General features: G+C 50.8%; 1 protein-coding gene across 1 annotated transcript; it reads left to right on the top strand.

Annotated features, from left to right (window-relative positions):
* The first annotated feature begins 1,281 nt into the window (after positions 1–1,281).
* CYP4B1 (cytochrome P450 family 4 subfamily B member 1) lies at positions 1,282–21,505 on the top strand. The gene is given in 12 exon segments (NM_001076202.2): positions 1,282–1,493; positions 13,580–13,721; positions 13,903–13,947; positions 14,525–14,652; positions 15,496–15,620; positions 15,900–16,051; positions 16,206–16,312; positions 17,576–17,766; positions 19,557–19,690; positions 20,462–20,526; positions 20,627–20,709; positions 21,118–21,505. Coding segments are annotated over 12 exon segments (1,536 nt in total). The 5' UTR covers positions 1,282–1,313; the 3' UTR covers positions 21,302–21,505.
* Positions 21,506–21,866: the final 361 nt, after the last annotated feature.

Genomic DNA, 21,866 nt, shown 5'->3' with positions numbered 1-21,866 from the left:
GCAGAATGGGGAGGTTTGAGACCAAGACAAGCATTCTAGATAAGACAATTGCTGCAAGGCAAAATGTGAACAAACCCAAGAAAAGTTGCAGATGGTTAGAAGACTGGCTCTAGTTTGTGTTTCTGAAATGGAGGAAGGGTGTGTAGGAAGGCTTTCTGGAGGAGAAGAGCTTTTGGAAAGCATTTGGAGAAAGGCAGAGGCTCAATGTCTCCATCTCCTTAACCCAGGTAACTACTGGATTGGAGGTTATCTCTAAGTTTTTCTTTGCAGTTGACATTTTCTACTGGGTCCTTAAGGGCATAGCCAGTGAGAGCTCCAGGAAGGCACATTTTGGTTTCAAGAATCACACTGCCAAGGTAGTGCAAGGGGCAGCTGGTAGGATCAGGGGCTAGGAATTGAATGCTGGCGAGTCTCTGATTCTGGCAATGTGGTGACCTCTCTCTGGTGCTAGAAGTGAGGATGGTTGCCAAATTTCAGCCACCGTGTGAACAGCAGGGTGTGTGACGAGTTGTGTAGCCATCGGCATAATAATGACCACCTTTTCACACAAGTTACCTTGAATGTTACACATTATCTCATTTAACTTAAACAAGAAGGTCATCAGTACTTGCTTTTTAAACTCATTTTCCAGATAATGAAACTGAGGCTCAGCTTGCCTGTGCCTTCTTGCTAGAGAGCTTCCATTGTTCCCTCTGGACACGGACTGCTGGGAGAACTTGCATTTATGTCAGGCTAAGACAGGACAGAAGCGACTTAGCAGCAGCAGCAGCAGCAGCAGCATGATGCTTTAAGTCCTTTTTTTGTTTTGTTTTGTTGAGTCATCTTCAGGAGCAAGGTTCAAGCCCTAGAAGGGAGAACCTGGGTCAGAGAAAGGCCAACTCCACTCCCAAGACCATAACACAAACTTGTGTGTACAAACTTTTCTGACCTTGTTTGGGTTAAATGAGATAGTGTGTGTCAAGTACCTGAAGCAGCCAAGGTAGCTTACATGAAAAGGTAGTCATTATTACGCCAGTGATCATACCAAGAATTGCCTTCTGTTTGTTCCTCTAAGGAACCCATTGCCTCGTTTCTTTGAAGCCCACTATCTAGTTTTCTTCATTTGAGTTTTGGTAGAAATCAGCCAGGCTGTCTCCTCTCTGTGAATTTGGGGACTGTTGTCTCTGCCCCATGGAGCTCAGCCCAGCCTGGGACTGTGGCTGACTGCAGGGTGTGGCTGGACTGGGAGCTGGCAGGGTGCCTGGGCTCATAGTATAAGGGAACTTGAGGGCAGTAGGAGGCAGACAGAAACCTGGGCAACTGCGACTCCAGCCATGGTGCCTGTTTTGCTCTCCCTGAGTCTCTCCCACCTGAGCCTGTGGGCTTTTGCACTGGTCTCAGTCTTGGTCTTCCTTAAGCTCACTCGCCTGCTGCTGCGGAGGCAGATGCTAGCCAGAGCTATGGACAGATTCTCAGGGCCCCCCACCCACTGGCTTTTTGGGCATGCCCTGGAGGTAAGTGACTGAGAGGAGGATAGAGAAAGAAGCCAGCCTCCTTTCCCTCTGGGAGTCTGGCCTAACCTGCTGGGGGCCATGGAAGGAGACCCTATGCTTGGGCAGAGGAATGGGGTTCTGTGAGCCGTGATTCCTGTTCATCTTTCCCACTGGGTCTCCCCCTCACTCTCACTTTCCAAGCTGGCCTCAGGTGGGGGTGGGGAATGGGGGTAGAATTTAAAAGCTGGGACTCAGAAGGGCCACAGATTCCTCCCCATTATTCTGAGGCCCAAGGTTCAGACAGAGCTCTGCTAAGGACTCAAGGATAACCTGGGGAAAAAAATTTCCTAGATAGTCTGATCCTACTAGGCAATCTCATTTAGAACTTAACCAGTATCCTCTTGTTCTGTGCACTGTAAAAATTTCCCTTTTTAGGGCAGAAAATGGAAGTGAAGGCAGGGACAAGTGCTCTCACCTAAGAGACCTCCTGAACCACTTAAATACTGGTGCTCCCAGATGTGGAGTTCTCCCTGCCATGCCTATGAACCGGGTCAGGGGCTAGGCATCTTCCTGGGTTCAGATTCTGATTCATCCTTCCCAGTTATCTCAGGGCGGTGGGGACCCTTAGCACCCATTGTCAGGAAGAGCTCTTAGTTCCTACCTCCATGAGGATCTAGAGTAGAGGTTTCTGAACACACAGAAAGGGACAGCTGCATTGGAATCAACTGGGAGAAGCAGATTCCTTGGCCCTTGAGCCCTGAAAACTCTAACATTTTGGAGCTAGGGGGTCTGAGTTAAAAAATGTCCCCAAGTGTTTTGATCTGCAGCCAGGCTTGGGACAGTAGGTATAGCTGCCAGAGGTTAAGGTTTTGAGGGAGGAATTTAGATTTCTACTACGTCTTGAGTAAACTTTTCCCAGAAGGAGTCTAGGGAATTGCCTTTCCTTCATGATTGACACTCAGGATAAGCTTACCTCTGGGTGGGATCAAGAATGTGATTAGTCACTCAGTTGTGTCTGACTCTTTGTGACCCTATGGACTGTAGCCCACCAGGCTCCTCTGTCCATGGGATTTTGCAGGCAAGAATACTAGAGTGGGTTGCCATGCCCTCCTCCAGGGGATCTTTCCAATCCAGGGATCGAACCTGCGTCTCCTGCACTGGCAGGCAGCTTCTTTACTGCTGAACCAGTGGGGAAGCCTAGGCAAGAATAAGTCTCTACAAATAACTGTCTTCTTAGGATGGCCTGGGCTTCCCTGGTGGCTCAGACAGTAAAGTGTCTGCCTGCAATGCAGGAGACCCGGGTTCGATTCCTGGGTTGGGAAGATCCCCTGGAGAAGGAAATGGCAATCCACTCCAGCGCTCTTGCCTGGAAAATCCCATGGACAGAGGAGCCTGATAGGCTACAGTCCATAGGGTCACAAAGAGTCGGACACGACTGAGTGACTTCACTTTCACTTTAGGATGGCCTAGTAACATACCTGCATCCTAGACACACCCAGAAAAGGACAGAAAGTTCTGGAAGATGAATCAGACCCAGGCTCTGCTCCCAAAGAGCTTACTCTCTAGGGAGAAAATAGATACCAGAGCCTTCGCTGCCACCAGGCTACTAGGGGCTGGGGTGCCTCACCAGTGTTTTGCATCAACCCCAGGTTTGGTATCTCAGTGCTTGTCCTGTATGGTTGTCATCTTCTGTTTGCTTGTTCATCATTCCCACTTGACCATGGAGATCTGGTCTGATTTTTCCCTGTCCCCTCAGGGTACAGTACAAACCTCCCCAGAGTAGGTATCACTGGATGAACAGACAGTGAGTGTAGGAGAGTAGGGCAGGGTATCAAGAGAGGAGACAATGATGGAGAAGACAAGTGGAGGGACCAGGATTTATCTGGGGGGCTGTATTAAGTACAGGGATGTTCTCTTCATGGGAAGGTTGAGGTATGACCCTAATGTGGGAAAGAGAGGCATTTAGAGAGACCTTCAATCCCTTTCCTCTCGTGTCTCCTCCTCTTCTCCTTGCCTCCATCAAAGCTGGATTTGCCATCAGCCTGTGGGCTTTCCTAAGACAGAGACCTTGCTCTGTGACCCCCATATCAGTGCTGTCTGCCCTCTTTCCCCCGGGTGCTCCTGCCTTCACCATGAGAATGTATTAAGGACCTGGAACACAACTTAGCTTTGGCTTCCTGGCTCTCACACAAGTATCTGAAGGGCCTTGGCACCAGGAAGGGTGGGCAAGGCCCAGAGGGGTGGTTTCTCTCAGACACAACAAATGTTTCCTGGGGAACCATGGCAGGCCCAACACCCCTGCATTCCTCCAGGGCTTGGCACCTCTGCTCTCAGCTGAATGGACTTGTGCCTTTTCATCCAGGACATGATCACATACAGAGTAACTGCATGTTTGAGTCTCGGGCCTCGTGGTGATGGAAGTAGGAAAGGAAGGAGGAAGACTGGTGGTAAAAGGAAGGGCCCCAGGGGCTGGGAAGAGATGTCCATCAGGATTCACTTCTCCCTTCTTGGCCTCCAGTTATAGTCTGTCCTCTACCCATCAGCCCCCTCAATTCTTAGAATGTATCACCTTGAGGCAGGGGCCCAGAGAGGACCCAGCACATAATAGGTGCTCAGCCACATTGTTGACTGAAAGTTGGGGCCCCTGGGAGGGGCCCGAGGCTCTAATCTGTGTTGGAAGGAGAGAAAGGAGAATGTCAACTCCAAGCCCAGGACAGGTGATCTCCTGGGACTGTAAAAGCCCTCTTCCCTGGTCCTGCTCATTGCTGGGATGGTTCCCTTGACCATGTGCAGGTTAGTGAAGAGTGCTGGCCTGGGGATGTGGCTTATTTTCACTCAGTAGACATTGATCATGGGCCTTCACCATGCTTCCTCTCTGTACTTCCATTTCCTTTTCTCCACATTTAGAAAAGCCCCTTTACCTTGCTGTGTTGGAAGGGGATCAACAGAGATAAAGTAGAGATACACTGCAAACTGCTGGGCAGATAGACATCGTGTGTCAGTCATTATAGGCAGACTCTTGCTGCAGAACACAAGGAAGCACCTGCTTTCTTCATCTTCTTCCTTCCTCCTAAATCAACCCAGTCTTCAGGAGCCAGATAAGGTTCCCTTTGTTCCCAAGCAGCTAGCATTATCTGACCAATTACTCTGGGTCTGGCCCTATGTTGAGGCCAGCGGAGGAAGAAACAAGACTAGAGCCAGGCCCTAGGGTAACCCGGTCTGCAAGAGAGAGATAACACAGCATAGTGTTCCAGATCCTAGGGCCCAGGGAGGGGTCGATGCGCCAATTCTGAGAAGAATGTGGACATAGCAGTCTGTGAAAGTGCGGAAGGGAGGAAGATGATACCTATGATGATACCAAAGGGAGAGGCCAGAAAGAGCACTGTGTGTTTAAGAAATTAATTTGTTCAACAGATGTTTGTTTCTCAAGGTCTTACATGTGCCTGCATAGGTAGTTCTGAGCTTCTGGAGGGGTGAGAGTGAGGGCAAAGAGGAGAAAATAAAACTGGAGTGGGGTTGGAGACAGATCACATGGGACCTCACAGGCCAGGTCAAAAGGCTTTATTGTGAGCACAACAGGGAAGCAGGGAGTAGATTCATGCAAAGGAGTGAAGAGCTCAGATTTGGGTGGAAGAAAGATAAACTTTAGCTTCTGGGTGAAGACTAGATTGGCAGAGACTCAATAGGAGGCAGGGAGAGCAGGGTGGAGGCTGAGGCAGTGTTGATGGTGTGAGCCAGCTGGATGAGGGAAATGAGAGGCAGAGCAGGCTCTCTTGGTGTTGTGGGCATGGGGGGAGAGGAGGCATTGATGCCTTCACTGCGGCCAGATATGAGATGTGTCAGGGAGACTCCCTTCATGTACCAGGAGAAGGGGGACATAGGATTGCTCTGGGAGCTTTGTTAGACTGTGGCATCAACACAGCTGACTCAGAGAAGAATTTGGCAAAATCACCTAAAGAGAGAAAGAACCCCTGAGCCACAAGACTGCTATGTAACCTGGAGGAATCAATTTCTGTGTCTGTCTATGTGTAGAAATGTGGGGATCTGAGACCCAGGAAGTGGGGGCTCAGGGGTTGGCAGCACCTGTCAGTGTCTGGGTATGGGAACCTTAGGTTCTGGATTTGGGGTGTTTCATGGCAGGACCTCTCTCCTCCCCACACCAGCCCCCAACCCCAGAATAGCTACATTTGGTTCTCTGAATTCTGGTTAGCTGATTCCAATGTAAAAGTCTCTTGGTGGATCTGCAGGGGAGAGGGGCAGCCACCACAGGGCGTCTCCCTCAGTATTAACATAAATCTCAGAGAAAACATCATTCCTCGTTTCTGGTTAGTATCAGCATGGATGGTGTTTCCATCCCTAGGTACGGGAGGAGGGGCAGATTTTGGGGGCAAACACGCTGTGTTCACATTTGGAAATGCTGAGTTTGAGGGGCCTGGAGGATGTTATGCAGAAATGTCCACGGGGTAACTGGTCATGTTTCTGGAGCTCAAGAGAAAGGCAAGCTGGGATGAGAGGTCCATTTAAGAACTAGTCAGGTAGATGGCAAAGGAAGCAATGGGAGGAGGTGAGCACCTTCAGGGAGAAGGTGCAGCTTGGGAGCAGACTAGAGGCTAGATTTTGGGGAGCCTCAGTCTTTGATTAGCAAATGATAGGTGAGGAGCTGCTGAGATGGGGCATCAGGAGAGGCAGGAGGACAACCAGGAGAGAGCTCAAGAGAGAGAGGGGAGCTGACCATGTCCCATCACTGCTGGAGAGGTGGGGGCCGAGGCAGGAGCAAGTGGAAACAAGGAGGCAGCTCATTTGAGAAATTGGGTTATGAAGGGAGGAGGGCAATGGGGTGTTAGCTGGAGGAGGAAGCAGAACAAAAGGAGGGTTTGTTTGGTCAAGGGCAAGAGACTTGAACATGTTTAAAATACCAGTTGGCAAGGAGTGGTAGAGAGGGTGTGTGTTAGGCAAGAGAGGGGGGACTGATGGATGAGGTACTCGAGGGGAGGGTTGAAATCTAAAGGGAGTGGCCTTGGACAAGCCCTGGATACCTCCTCTACTGGAATAGGAGGGAAGGTTAGGAGCAGGCAGTGGTTCTTCAGGTCTGGTAGCTGACTTTAAGGGATCTCTTTTCTGATAGGTTCTACTTTGTGAAGCAGAGCAAGACTGCATTACCAGGAGCAAGGAACAGAGGGGTGGAGGGATAGTTGAGGAAAAAGAATTTTTAGAGGGACAGATTCTGGCCAATAATATGAGGCTTTCTAGAAGGTATTTCTGCCGATCTCTGCTCAACTGTCACCTGAGAGAGGGCTTCCTTGATCCTTTAATCCCCTGTCTACTATAGCACCCCTGCTCCCCTTTCTCTTCATTTTTCTTCCAAGAGTTGCCACTACCTGAAATTGTATGCCTGATGTATTTGATTCTTGTTGATTTCCTTTCTCCCCACTTGGCAAGTAAGTTTAGGGAGGGCAGGGCTTTGTCCTATTCACACTATGTCCCCAGGAACTAGCACCATGCCTGGCATTGAGAGTGGGTGCTCCATGCCCATTTGTTGAATATGTGAGTGTATCCCTGGGAGACCCAACTCTGGGCAGCAAAGTCACTCACACAGGGTGAGGGCCAAAGTTTGCACTCCCCTGGACTCCCGGGTGCCTCTTGGATATCTGCCTTTCTGTCTTCTTAGGTGTTGGATTGCTTCCTGTGTTCTGCTCCAACCTGGTTATTCCTGGTGCTGGAGTTCATCTTTGGTGCTGAAGACAGAGACAGGTGTTACAGGCAGAACATATGCAGGGTATGGGACTGGAAAACCTAGACTTGAGAGTTGTGTGCCATTGGGCAAGGCCCATCATACCTCCCAGCCCATATGTGGTGCTAGAAGAGTCACAGAGACCTGTGTCAACCTCATCCAAAGCCTCCCAAGCTCCTTCTGTTGAGCCAGGGGTTGCTTCCATGCGTTATGTATTCACATACATCCACAGATACATGTGCAGTATTCTACTTGTCTCTGAAACAGAAGATAGAGGATAAAGTCACTTACTTGTCTCTAGAGTTGGGGGGGAACCATTTCTCTGCTCCTTGGAGCATCACGCATAGATCCCTTCCTCCAAGTTCCCCATGGCTCCCTGCTCATCCTCATAGTTGAATCTCCAAAGAGTTTGTGTAAATTGAGTATTTTTTTTTTCTCACTGATTTTCATGTTTTTTTCAAGGACACTGCCTCATCCCAATTTTTGTTGCTGCTTCTTGGCAGGCAGTCCCAACCCCTCTGGCTTTGACTACACAGATTTGCTGTCCTTGACACTACTGGGGCTCACAAACATCCCGAGTGCTCATGAATCTGGTGTGTGTGGGGGGCGGGGCAGGGCCCATGGTGTGGGGAAGACTATAGCACCCAAGGGCATCTAGGAATGTCCATACTGGAGGAGCACAGACCCAGGAGGATCTGGCCCCCAACTCCCAAGGGACAGTAGCAGCCCCAGAGAGCAGACTGCAAACTCATGGGGAAGGCCACAATCTGGCAGCTTTTAGTTCAGTGACTAAGGAGTCTTTTTTAATTTTTATTTTATTTAACTTCTTAATCTTTTTTTTTTTGCCACACTGTGTGGCATGGGGGATCCTAGATCCCTGGCCAGGGATTGAAGCCGTGCCCTCTGCACTGGGAGCGGTATGTCTTAAGTGCTGGACTGCCAGGGAAGTAAGAATTAAGATGATCCAGAGATGGTTGGGACTACTACATTTTGAAAGCAGTAAGTTCTTGGTTGCTTGAGATGTTTGAGCTCTGGGGGCAGAAGTTCCCACATGGTGAAGGAGCTGGGTCAGGCAATTCTGGGTCCTGGGAACCGGAGATCCGCATGACCTGCCTCAGGGGAGCCCCGCAGGCTGAGGAAGAGGAAAGCCCATCCCCTCCCCTCCTTAACAATTTGTTTTTCTGAACTGCTACCCCATTTTGTGAACAGATTTGTTTGTTCCCCGTGGGAGAGCTATGGCTGCAGCAGACTGGCTAAGCGGGTATCTTGTTTCCTGATTTGGCTCAACTGACTGATGACTTGGGCAGGCTCATTAACAGGAGGGGCAGTAGGAAGTGCCTCTGCAGAATCCCAGTCGGCCCCACTCCTGTGGAATGGTTCTCTTTGTCTTTGGAATGTACCATTCCCACCTATAAAGAAGGACGATGGTTTGGCAATATTAATATCTCTTTCAGATCTACTCCTCAGGGCAAAACTTCCTCCAGTTCTGAGGAGGCAGAGAAGAGAGTGGTGCCCATGCTTGCTCTTTCCATCCCCTCCTGTTTATTCTTGGTGATGTCTACAATGGGTGCAAATGTGAGGATGAGTGGCATGTGGCTCTGGAGCCAGGGTCAGGGAATTATCTCCACAACTTGTTCTTTTCCTGATTCCTTCCTTTTGGAGAAAAACAAGCTGGCCTAGACCTCGGAGTCCTGTAGGCGTCCCAACTTGGGTCATCTGAGGACTGGTCTGAGATGTCCAGTTATGCAACCCAGAGAAGCTAGCCAGGCAGCCATGACCCCTCGAGAGAGGATATCCCAGCCCTTTTGATGGGGCTGCCCTCCACTAGTGGGGCCAGGTGCCAAGAGCTATCCTCACTCCTGCCAGGATCCAGGGGTGATCAAGGGCATGCAGAAGAAATCTGGGCATGGGGAGGCAGGGCTTGCTCAGGCTGTGTATGTGCTGTGGGTGTGCTATGTGTCAGCATGAGGTCAAATCTCCCATCCTGGGTGGGGATGCTCCCGTCCTCAGGCCAGGGGGACACTCACAGCTAATAAGGAGAAAAACAAGGCACAGATGAACCAGATCAGCCAAGGGTTCCTTCCAACCCTGAGATTCTGTGAGTCTGGCTTTGTGATTTAAGCCTCTCCTTGTCCCCTGTCAACTGAACTTGAGAGGGATGGAGAGAAAGGGCACAGTCATGGTGTTCAAAAAGTCAGCAAGGAAAACCCAGGAGCGCAGATGGAAAAATAAGAGGGACACAGGAGGAAGGGATTATTTCCAGGGATACCAAACAAGAAGGAAGCAAGAAAGAGATCAGGGACACCAGAAGGAAGGTTCCCTTTTACTAATCGGCAGAGATTATGTTGCTCACTTGTAACCTTTTGGACACTGTGTTCACAAGGGCAATGAAATTCTTACAACCCATTATTCTGGGTTGAACTCAGAATAAAGAGTTCAGAGGCAGAGGGGGAAAGGCTCTATGGGGAGATTACACTGGACCCTACAGAGGGCCTGGAAGGAGAGGAACCCCAGAAAAACCACAGATGATTGGCTGGAGGCCCAAGTAGCCAAGCCCAGTCCCTCTTTGGGATCTTGGTCTAGACAAGGATTCCTGGGGCTAAATTTTCAAATGTCCTGTGTTCTTCTTCAAGGTTGTTTCCTGGAAGAAACAACATGGATTAATTGAGTGGGTGAGGACTGTGAAAAGAAACTTTACAAGGAGGAAAAGCTGGGCCAGTCCTTGCACGGCCTTGTCGTGAACAGCACGCCCTAGGATTGTGCAGTATACAGTTTATACAGCTGAACACAACAACCCTGACAGATTTCAGTACAGGGAAGAGAATGTGGGGCTCTAACCCAAGTTAGAGCACTACTAAGCTACAAGCAAAGTGCAAGTCAGTTCATACCTCTGAGCCTCAGTTTTCTCATCTGTAAGATGGGAATAATTGTTCTGCATTAGGTACCTGAAGTGATCTATGAATTCACTCCCATAGCTCCTGATTTACGGGAGATACACAATAATATCTGTACCCTCCCATCCCCTATGTTGTAAGAAAGAATGTGGAAATGAGCAGTGAATCTGAACTTTAGCCAGAGCAGGCAGGATAGGGTCATCTGGGAAAACAAAAAGAAATCTGTGGTACTGTTTACCACACAGGAAGTGCTGATGGTGGCCTTTCTTCTTTCACTTCCAAGATTGAGTGAGACTTGAACTGGTTCTTCATGAGATGGCCTATCTCTGGCCAATGTTTAGACTAGCCAGATGCTTTGTATGCTTTCTCCCTCCTTTCTAGTCTTCTCTGTCAGCTCCTTTTTCATTCTGTTCATCTGGCACACTGTTTATCAAGGATACTCTGTATCTGGTGAGCTCCATAGTGACCTGGGGACGCCCCACACATGATCTGTGCTTCTGGGAAACTCACGGCCCACAGGTGGGGTCAGGTCAGGGGTCCTGGGTGTGAATCCCAGGTCTATCGCTAACAAGCTGTGTGACTAAGCTTCTCATAGTTGACTTGCCCTTAACTCCGAAGTAGGAATTATGATAGTGCCTATCTTATAGAATTTTCTGAGAGTTAAATAAAAGAATTTGCATGTAGTATTAGCTCAGTATCTGAACGCATCAAATGTTCAGTGAATGTCAAATATTTTATTAAATTTTGGGGGTCTTGGATAAAAGCAATTATAGCACAAGGCAGAATACGGGTAAGGCCCTGGTAGGGCTAGAGAGGTCCAGAGGAGGCAGAGATGTCAGCTGGTGGAAGGTTAGAGAGGTCCCCAGAGAGGTCATTCAGGCTGGATGCCAAGGTACAGACAGAACATCAATGGGCTCTCTTGGGTAGAGGGTATATGAAGAGTGAGGAATGGTATATAACAAATGCACAGAGATGATGCCACACCCCAAGAGGTCAACGTAGTTTCAAGCACTCAGACTCACAAGGCTACCAGAGGCACAGTTAGCACTCGTTTCCTCCAAGGATATGGGCAACCAGCCAGCAAGGCAGCATCAGGCATTCCTCACAACCTCCACATAGCCATTAGCCACTGTTTGCTCCTCAGGGGACGGCCAAAGGCAGGGAGATAAGCTCCCCATCCGGGATGTGGGTCAAGCTTGTTTTCGAATCTCCAAGTCCCACCGAATCCCTGTGTCCACTAGCAGTCCCAAGGGTCCTGCAAGGTCATGCACATTACCAGAGTCACCACACTCAGAGAAGCCCAAAGCATGGTGCTCTCATCAGGTGTGCATGGTTCTTTCCAGTCCAGATATTATTTACCTCCCAGGGTTCATTTGGCCATAGCTATGTTGCCTAGCAACACAGTTGATGTTCTACAGTTGTCAAGTTTCCAGGGGAATGGGTTGGAGAGTGTAACGCAAGGGTCAATTTACCTTGTAACAGGAGATAATGTTTGGTGAATGCTTTACCTGCAGTTGGAAGTATCTCAGGGCATGTCCAGACCACACTCTTTATTGCATTTTAGGGGCATTGAGGAGGAAGATGTGTGCAGGAGATGCAGGGATGAGGCTTGGAAGAAGATATTGGGAATGGGAGGGAAGGTTTGAAGGAGAGGAAACTTTTAGTCAGTCGAGGGCTTCCCTTGCCCAGGATCCACATGACCTCAAATAATGACATACCTGCCTTGTGTGTTCATTAATGTCACAGTGACTTGCCCGAGTTCACACATCTGAAAAATAGGGGAAATCAACATTCAAACCCAGATCTGTCAGGCTCCAAAGACTGCTGTGAGTTCTTGGGAAGCAACCTCAGATCTCTGTACTTAGGCTCCTCTTACTTCCCTTGTGGCTCAGATGACCTTGGTTCAATCCCTGGGTTGGGAAGAGCCCCTGGAGAAGAAAATGGCAACCCACCCCAGTATTCTTGCCTGGAAAATCCCATGGACAGAGTATCCTGGTGGGATATGGTCCATGGGGTCACAAAGAGTTGGACACGACTGAACGACTTCACTTTTCCCTGAAATGGGAAGAATGGTTTTGAAGATGCGATGAATCAAGATATAAGGTGCTTAGAAGAAGGCCTGGCACACAGCAGGTGCTTAATGAAGATTGGTTGTTACTATACTGTCTCCCAAACTATGGTGCTAACCCATGGGCAGGCAACTGGAAAGTTTAAAGTGTACTTCTAAAAGGCTCCTTCAAAATAGGGGGAAATGGATAAATGCATAATGGTATACCCCTGAAGTGGAATACTAGGCAGTTGTTGGAAACACTCTGAAAAAAGTGAAGTCGTTCAGTTGTGTCCGACTCTTTGCGACCCCAAGGACTGTAGCCTATCATGCTCCTCCATCCGTGGGATTTTCCAGGCAAGAGTACTGGAGTGGGGTGCCATTTCCTTCTCCAAAGGATCTTTCCGACCCAAGGATCGAACCCAGGTGTCCCACATTGTTGGCAGACACTTTGCTGTCTGAGCCATCAAATATCTTAAATAAAAAAGCCATGTCTTGGAAAGGTATTTATCATATACATAAGGCATATACAGTATATGTATATGTATCATATACATATACCACTTACATAAGGCAGCTCTAGGTGAGTAGATGTGGCTAGAAAAACCTCCGAAGTTGGTCTCTGCAGCCTCGTCTCCAGCCACTGCCCCACCTAGTGGCAGCTCCTGGGAGACACCATACTTTTTCCTACTCCAGACACTGCTTGCTGCTCCCTCTGCCTTAGAGTGCTCTTCCCTTACTTTTCACACGGTCAGCTCCAGTATCATCTTTCAGTTTGACCTTGAATGTCCTCGCCAACAAGAGTCCATCCTGGGTCACTCTATCTCAGCAGGGTCTCCCTGTTAAGTCTCTCTCCCAGCGCTGTGCTTATTTCCTTGTGAGTACTTCCTACTGTCTGCAGTCATTTGACTTTGTTGTTTACTTGTTTATTAACACTTCCCCACCTAGAGTGAATTGGAAGGACTGTGTTTATCTCATTCCCCTGAAACATCTAGACAGTGCTCTGCACATAGTACATCCTCAATTAAAAAAAAAAGTGCCCCATGATTTAGGGGTGGAATCGAGGTGATTTTGAGGTGTATTGAACAACAAGCTGGAATTCTCTAATGAAAACTTTGATGCTGAAAGAAACCTCTTTTTGGCTGCAGTGGAGATAGGTTGGTGACAGGTACCAGATGGAAGTAAGTTGGCCAGTTTGGGTTGCTGTGCTCACCCAGGGGCAATAAAGTGTGGCCTGGACTTAGAGCAGTGGCTCTGGGGCTGGAGAGAGGACTGAGCCCAGAGATGTGCAGGACTGTAACTGGCTGGGAGGGAAGGGCCGCAGGAGGAGGGAGGGGTGCTCCCTGCACCTTCCCGGGCAACCTCCTCTCTTCCCTGCTGGCCTGGCTGGTGATGCTGGGGTCCTGAGTGGCCTGGCCTTCTGTTGCTATTTCAGATCCAGCAGACTGGGAGTTTGGACAAGGTGGTGTCCTGGACTCACGAGTTCCCTTACGCCCACCAACTCTGGGTTGGACAATTTCTTGGCTTCCTGAACATCTATGATCCTGACTATGCCAAAGCTGTGTACAGTCGAGGAGGTGAGGACTCCTGGAAGAAGTTGGAGCTTCCTGAGAGCAGAGGGCTCAGGGTGCCATGTGGGGAGGGGTCCTGGGCCTGCACCCTAAGTCTGGGCAGGTGAAGTCCTCACCTTATTCATCACCAAACATCCTCCAGGAATCCCCCAGTCCCTGTTTGACCAAGCTTCTCTTTCTCTTATAGACCCTAAGGCCCCAGATTTCTATGACTTCTTCCTCCAGTGGATAGGTGAGTAGGCACTTGCCCTCCCTGTCCTTGGTGCTGGGTGACCAGGAGCCTTCCCTGTCTGATCCCTCCTTGCCCAGTGTCCACTCTTATGGTTACTCCATCCACCGGACCACCTGGCCCCAAGTTGCCACCCTAAGCTCAGCTTCTCAGTAGGAAATAGTGGAGGAGGCAGGAGAACTCTGGGCTGCCTGAGAGGTGGGGTTCAGGCAACTTGTCCTGCCAGGGTGTCCTCTTCCCTGGGCAGGCAGGGCAAAGGCTCTGGGCAATGTTCCTCCCCTCATTATCGAGGAACAGCTTCCTGGAGGAGGTGGCACTACAGGAGATCTGAGGAGATTATATTGGTGGTGCTGGCTGGGGCAAGGGCCTGTGGAAAGGAATGTGGAAAGACAGGATCCAGGCTGTCTTTCCAGGCTGCGAGGCTGGGTGCCTGAAAGGCAGACCTGGGTTTGGATGCCAGGCTGATCAGGAGGATGGGAGTGGGGTTAGGTGGGGTGGTGTGTGCTTGATCCCAGGCTGCCAGGGGTGGGGGCAGGATTGTGTGAACTGACCAGCCATCCCTCTCCCATGCCTCCCCCAGGGAAAGGCTTGCTGGTTCTCCAAGGGCCTAAGTGGTTCCAGCATCGCAAGCTGCTCACACCTGGCTTCCACTATGATGTGCTGAAGCCCTACGTGGCCCTGTTTGCTGAGTCCACGCGTGTCATGCTGGTGAGCTCCCTGTGCCAGGCTCCTGGAGGCTGTGCTGTGGGGCCAGCCCCCCGCCCCCCAGTTTTTCCTGGGAGAGGGCAGTGAGGAGAGTTGTTGAGGCCCGAGGCCCTGTTCTGCCTGCAGCAGCAGTGTGAGCCTTGCTCTGCCTGATACTTACTGCTGGCTGTGTGCTGACAACGTGCTGAGGCTCCAAGCCGCCCAACAGCCCCAGCTTTTGTCTCCACCGGGAGACCAGCACTCCCTCTTCCTACATCAAAGGGCCTCTGCGAGACCCCAGGAAAGCTCCTACTGTAGCAGACTGGAGGGCTGCCTGTATCTGAGAATATTAGGAAGACCTTTCATATCTAAAAAGTGTCTCCTCATCCTTGGCCTAGCACAACTGCCTGAACTAATGTCGAGAGTAACTCTAAAATGGATGCTGGGAGTCAGGGGTCAAGAACTAGGCTCAGAGGCTTATAGCCGGATAATCCCTGAGGTTACCTGGGCTAGCCTGTCTTCTTGCAGGAGACTACCCCCTCCCCACCCGCCAGCATCACTGCAGGCCTGACGCACACAGACTGAGCTGGGGAGCTTACCACCTTTGGCCCTCCTCTTCCCTCATACACAGCTGCCCTGGCTGTGTGTGCTGGGTGAGGTTCTGTGGGTTCTGAGGGTTCTGAGGTTCTGTGGGTTCTGCCCTCTGAGCCTGAACCACCCCCCACCCCCACCCATAACAGCAGGATGAGGCCAGGCCAGGGACCCGGAGTGCGTGTGGGGAGGACAGTGGTGGGTCCTGCAGGCACGGTGGGGCACCCAGCCTGGTGGGCCCCCTCCCCTACATCACCTCCCATCTCTGGGCTCTAGGACAAGTGGGAGAAAAAGGCTCGTGAGCAAAAGAGCTTTGACATCTACAGCGATGTGGGCCACATGGCGCTGGACTCGCTCATGAAGTGCACCTTTGGCAAAGGAACCAGCGGCCTGAATGACAGGTCAGGGGCCCTCGGGGCTGACCACGGTCTCCACCCAGGTCGGCTCAGAGGGCATGTGAGGTGGCAGGAATCCTGGGCCCTGGTCTGAGAAGAGAGGGGCGTCCTGCTCTACGGAGCCCCAGCTCAGGTGGAGCCGGGCCTTTCCCATGGCTCTCATGGGAAGCTTGATGGTGGGGCGAGGACGGGCAGAGAGTGCAGTACTTGGAACTGGATTCCACTCACTCGGGGGCTCTGCTGCGGGTCAGGGTCTCAGCATCTCCCCTTCCCTCTACTGTGCAGGGACAATAACTACTACCTGTCGGTCAAAGAACTCACACTGCTGATGCAGCAGCGCATCGATTCCTTCCAGTACCACAATGACTTCATCTACTTTCTCACCCCACATGGCCGCCGCTTCCTGCGGGCCTGCCAGGTGGCCCATGACCACACAGGTGGGCCTTTCCTGCGCCGCCCGCCCACAGGAGGCCTAGGTTCTGGTCTAGCTCCTCCTGGCCCCTGGGGGACCCCTCCCATTGCAGGACCTCTGTTCCCCTTTTGGGCAGAGGGTGGGTCCGCAGGCAGTGACACCCTGTGCTCCCGGCCCAGACCAGGTCATCAGGGAACGGAAAGCAGCCCTCCAGGATGAGAAAGAGCGGGAGAGGATACAGAGCAAGAGGCACCTGGACTTCCTGGACATTCTCCTGGGGGCTTGGGTGAGTGCGCAGTCACCCACCCTTGCCTAGAACATGTCCCTGACGGGTCTTCAGACTGTCCTCCTGAGACAGGGCTCCCTGGACAGCAGCAGGGGCTGTTAAGCATCTTTTCCCTCTTTCTCCAGCAAATATGACCTGTTTCTTGTCCTGTGGTGCTGTGCTGTGCTCTGTCGCTCAGCTGTGTCCAACTCTGCAACCCCGTGAACTGTAGCCCGCCAGGCTCCTCTGTCAGTGGGGGATTCTCCAGGCAACAATACTAGAGTGGGTTGCCATGCCCTCCTCCAGGGGATCTTCCCAACCCAGGGCTTGAACCCAAATCTCCAGCATTGCAGGTGGATTATTTATCGTCTGAGCCACCAGGGAAGCCCAAGAATACTGGAGTGGGTAGCCTTTCCTTTCTCCAGGGGATCTTCCTGACCCAGGAATCGAACTGGAGTGTCCTGCATTGCAGGCAGATTCTTTACCAGCTGAGCTACCTGGGAAGCCCTTGTCCAATGGTATATATCAGCAAAGGCTCAGAGGTGGGAAGGTGACTGGTGTGGTGCTGGGGAGAGATGTAGTGGCAGGGAGGCTGGGTCTACATGAAACAGAAGACCAATTCCAGCCTTTGAAGACTCTGAAGAATCTTAGCAACCTAGAACCTTAGACTTTATACATTACTCATTCATTCATTCAAGGAGGTCATGGCAACCCATTACAGTACCCTTGCCTGGAGAATCTCATGGACAGAGGAGCCTGGGTGGGGCTAGAGTCCATAGGGTCACACAGAGTTGGACATGACTGAAGTGACTGAACACCCGCAGCAACATTCATTTATTCACTCATTCAACTGGTCCTTCCACTCCACAAACTCACTGAGCCCTACTCTTGGTTAGTTCTCACGCTAGGGATGCAGATGCTGAGAAAGCCCTAGCCCTGGTCTCCTGACTCTCACAGTCAGGTGGCAGGGACAGGAGGTAGATGTTGACAAAGACTTCTTCCTCCTCCAGAAGGCATTGTGTGTGTCAGGTGAGCCCAATTGATAGGACTGGGTAAAATCACAAGTCATTTGGCCAGAGGGATCAAAGAAGACTTCCTGGAGTAGGAGTCATCCAAGCTGGCCTTGGGAGAACAGATAGGAATCAAAGAGACGCTCCGAACCCCTAGTCTGAAAAGGAATTTCCCTCCCTCTCCCAGACCTTCATTTGACAGCTACTCTTGTGAGGCCTTGTTGGAACCTACCTCACATGCCTTGGGCTGTCCCATTGTGCTTTCCTGACCCAGGATGAAGAAGGCATCAAGCTATCAGATGAAGACCTCCGGGCCGAGGTGGACACATTCATGTTCGAAGGCCATGACACCACCACCAGCGCCATCTCATGGGTTCTCTACTGCATGTCCCTGTACCCCGAGCACCAGCGTCGTTGTCGGGAAGAGATTCAGGAGATTCTTGGGGACCGGGACACTTTGAAGTGGTGAGTGAGGCTGCGGGTGAGCCCAGTCTGTCCCAAGGAACAGCTGCGCCTACAGGGCCATCCTGGAAACCAGGCGACGGCAGTTAGCCCTTGTCATTTTCCCCTCCAGAGTTGTGGCTTTTGGGGGGAAGCTATGTGTGGACACAGCCCCGAGCCCTTTCTCTCACCGTGGACCATTTTCAGATGTGTCTTGTAAAGGTGGTCAAGAGGCTGACTTTTATGTTGGCTCCCTCTGGTGGCAGAACGTGACTACCCTTCTGAGTTCCCAGATAGATCAGGGAGCATTGGAAAGGATTTGAACACTGAGGATGAACAGAGCTGGGGTAGCAGGAAGAGCTGATTCCCTCCCACCTGCTTTTGGATGGCCAATGTGCAGCCTCTAGACTCCTCTGATGAAGGAGAAAAGGCTGTTGCCCAAACATCATCACTTAGAAACTTACAACTATTTTGTTTCTTCATTCAAGCTTGAGCTCATATCACGACACTGATTGACGCTGACCTCTCTCTGGAGAATGATCTTTGGCAGTTTTGACTGGCCCCCCTCCTGCATGTGCCCTCTGCCCCGCCTCTCCCTGCCTCTTCCCCTTGGGCTTTCGAGTCCTGTCACCTTTCTCTCTAGACTCCTGTGTTACCTCCAGCCCAGGGATAGGACACAGCAGGGGCCACAGAAAATGCTCAGTCGAGGGAAGAAACTTTAGACTCGCTGAGGGAGACTGACTTAGAATTCCAGAATCTGGGATTTGAAGGATGTGGTTTTACTGGTCAGAGGTTGGAAACCTCCTAGGGTGTCCAGCCAGGTGCCAGATGCTGTTAGGAGTGTGGGGGATGAGAGTGAGTGGCCAATACTGCCTTGGGGGAGTTTTTAGAAAGACAAACTCTTGCAGAACCAAAAAGCTAGAGAAAACCACAGAGTGGGGTAAAATTGAGCGGCCCCATGTTCAGAAGAGAGGAATCAAAAGGGGTGGGCCCAAGTTGGCTTTCTAAAGAGATGTGTGAGGCTCAGAAAGGCCAACGGGGAGAACTGGGTGCTCTGGGTTGGGGAACAGTGTGAACACAGCCTGGAGGCAGGGAGTTGAAACATTTATTTAATTTTCATTTTATTCCATCTCAATCTTGAAGCAACTTAAAGGACACATTCAATTAAATGTAGAACACAAATGAAAAATGAGGACCGAGGGAATAAACCCTAGAGTTTGGGGCTCTGTAGTTAGCTGTTGCACAGTCATTATAGCTGGAGCACATTTGAGGTCTGAACTTCCTAGTGGCAAAATGGAAATATCTATCCATCTGTCTATCTATCTATCCATCTGTCTATCTATCTATCCATCTGTCTATCTATCTATCCATCTGTCTATCTATATGTAGTTACTCACCCCCTCCAAGCTCGTTATTGTTTGACATTTATTCATTCAGCCACTGTATGTCAGCCCCTACCCCTTGCCATTCCAGCTCCATGGGGAATGAAGCAGAACCTAAAGAACTGTTCCTCGTGGGGTTTCTGGGGGACACTGAAAGAGTGACCTTGCCTTTGATGGCCAGGAGCACATACACCCCTAGGATCCTGTGCTTTCCCTTCCTAGCTGTGAAAATGAGGGAGGGATGGAGAAAAGTGGAGCCAGGCCCCTGAGTCTGTGTGTCCACTCCACGTCTGGCCTGGACACTTGGAGCACTTGCGTCCCTCTGACTCCCTTATGTGTGATGGTGGTGAAGTGGGGATTCTGGCTGGGCCTGCCTTCCTGCAGGACTGTGCTGCCCCCCAGTCCACAAAGGCCTGCTTGTGTTGCTGGCAGGGACGATCTGGCAGAGATGACCTACCTGACCATGTGCATCAAGGAGAGCTTCCGCCTGTACCCGCCTGTGCCCCAAGTGTACCGCCAGCTCAGCCAGCCTGTCAACTTTGTGGATGGTCGCTCTCTACCTGAAGGTGGGATGTGGTAGATTTCGAGGTGGAGCCAGAGTCCCTGTGGGTGCTCTCTCTACCCCTGTACCAGAGGGGAAGAGACCAGGCTTTGTGTTCGGCCAGCATCAAAGTCCTAGCTCCATAATGTGTGGGTAAATCCACCAACATCTACACCTCTGGTCTGTCTCCTATGAACTGGGGGTGAGAAGGGTCCCTGCCATACAGGGCTGTTTTCAGAATTAAAGAGGCAGTATTCATCAGGGATGTCATGTACCACCAAGCAGATTGTGCCCTGAACAGCTTCAGGAGGCGTCATTCACTTAGACTATGATGTGGTGCAATGGACAAGCTGTACAACTGTGTGTGGTGGCTTTGTAAGGAGCATTTGACTCTGGATCTGACACATAGTAAGCGCCCAATGAATGGTAGTTGTTACTACTGATGGCATACTACTTCTCTTGAGAGTCAGTTAATGGAAAGTGGGAAGTGGGTAATAATCCTTGCCTGTCCTTCCTCGTGGTGCGGTGGGTTTGGTCCTCTTTAACTTTTCCGTTCTACAAATGTCTGTGTCAGGTGCTACACCTGGTGCTGGGGCTATGGGAAGTAGGTGTGCTGTTGATCAACACACTTTGATGTGTTGAGGGTGGGTATGAACTTTCCGTCACTGGTAGTGCTCAGGGACGGACTGGTGCTCAGTTAGGGGCACCAGTTAGGGGATTCTGACCCTGTGAAGAGGTGGGCCTGGCTGTCCCAGGACTGTCTGGTCACCAGTTTTCTGCTCTGCTCTGCCCACAGGCAGCCTGATTTCTCTGCACATCTATGCCCTCCATAGGAATAGTACAGTGTGGCCTGACCCTGAGGTATGCCATCCCTGGGCTCGGAGTTCAGAGGAGGTGGGCTTCTGTGGGGTCAGCCTGCCCTGGGACCTGGCAGATATTCAAGCAAGCCCTGTCCCCTCAGGTCTTCGACCCCTTGCGCTTTTCTCCCGAGAACGTGGCCGGACGTCACAGCTTTGCCTTCATTCCCTTCTCTGCTGGGCCCAGGTAAGGAGAGCCCAACGTCCCTGTCCAGAGGTGAGGATGGAGGATGTCATGGAACATCCTTTGGGGGAACTCTGCGATGAGGAGGGCCATGCTGGGTGTGCGGTGACCCTGATGTGAGGGAAGTTCCAGGGACCCTCTTCCTGCCATTAGCATACTCTTGTCTTTGGCAGGTGGGGTGGGTGAGTCATTCCAAGAGAGACCCCTAAGTCACAACCCACAGTATGAACCTACCTAGTCTGGGACCCTCACTATGCCCCCAAGATCTGTTTCTGAAGACCAGGCCAATCAATCGATCAGTCAATGATTCATCCATACACAGTGACTGATTTCTGTTGGACACTTAGAGCGCTAGTTTTCATCACTCTGGATGTCTCATAGCCTGATGTCATTTTGTGCTGCTCATTGCAGGAACTGCATTGGCCAGCAGTTTGCTATGGCCGAGGTAAAGGTGGTCACAGCCCTCTGCTTGCTCCGTTTTGAGTTTTCCCCGGATCCCTCGAGGCTACCCATCAAGATGCCCCAACTGGTCCTACGCTCCAAGAATGGCATCCACCTCCATCTGAAGCCGCTGGGGCCAGGCTCTGAGAAGTAGCTCTGCTGAGATGAGAGCTCCAGACAGCCCAACCTGTGGCCTCTTCCTGGACGCTGCCCTCTCCAAGCTGGGTTGTAGAGTAGCTGTGCTCCCCTGTCTTCTGTAGGCTTATGGACTAGAATCAGAATAGGCATCTGATAGACAATCACCTCAAAGGCAATGCCATGTAAACATGTGTGTCTATAAATGCTTACTGCACATGTGTTCCCGAGCTCACTCATTCATTTAACAAACATGCTGAATAACTACTTGCTTCTAGATTCTTTATTGATCTCCCATAATTGTCCATCTTTCTAAAATTTACACGGCATTCACATGGAATCTGTGCCTTGGGACTGGTGGTTATGATCAGACACTCATCCACTCCACACAATAGACAGATGGCTTTCGGAGCTTGCCCCTTTCACCAAGATCTGTTTCTTTGTTTAACTTTGTATGTATGTGTCTGGAATATAACGGACATAAGGAAAAACTGCTTAAATCAAAGATACATAAGAAGGAATTTTTAGAGAAAACTCCCTGATAACCACTGTTGAGGTTGAGAAATATGGACTATGGTTTCATG

Source organism: Bos taurus, chromosome 3, assembly GCF_002263795.3.
Source record: "Bos taurus isolate L1 Dominette 01449 registration number 42190680 breed Hereford chromosome 3, ARS-UCD2.0, whole genome shotgun sequence".
Classification (NCBI taxonomy): domain Eukaryota; kingdom Metazoa; phylum Chordata; class Mammalia; order Artiodactyla; family Bovidae; genus Bos; species Bos taurus.
This window is presented reverse-complemented; position numbering and strand designations above follow the sequence as displayed.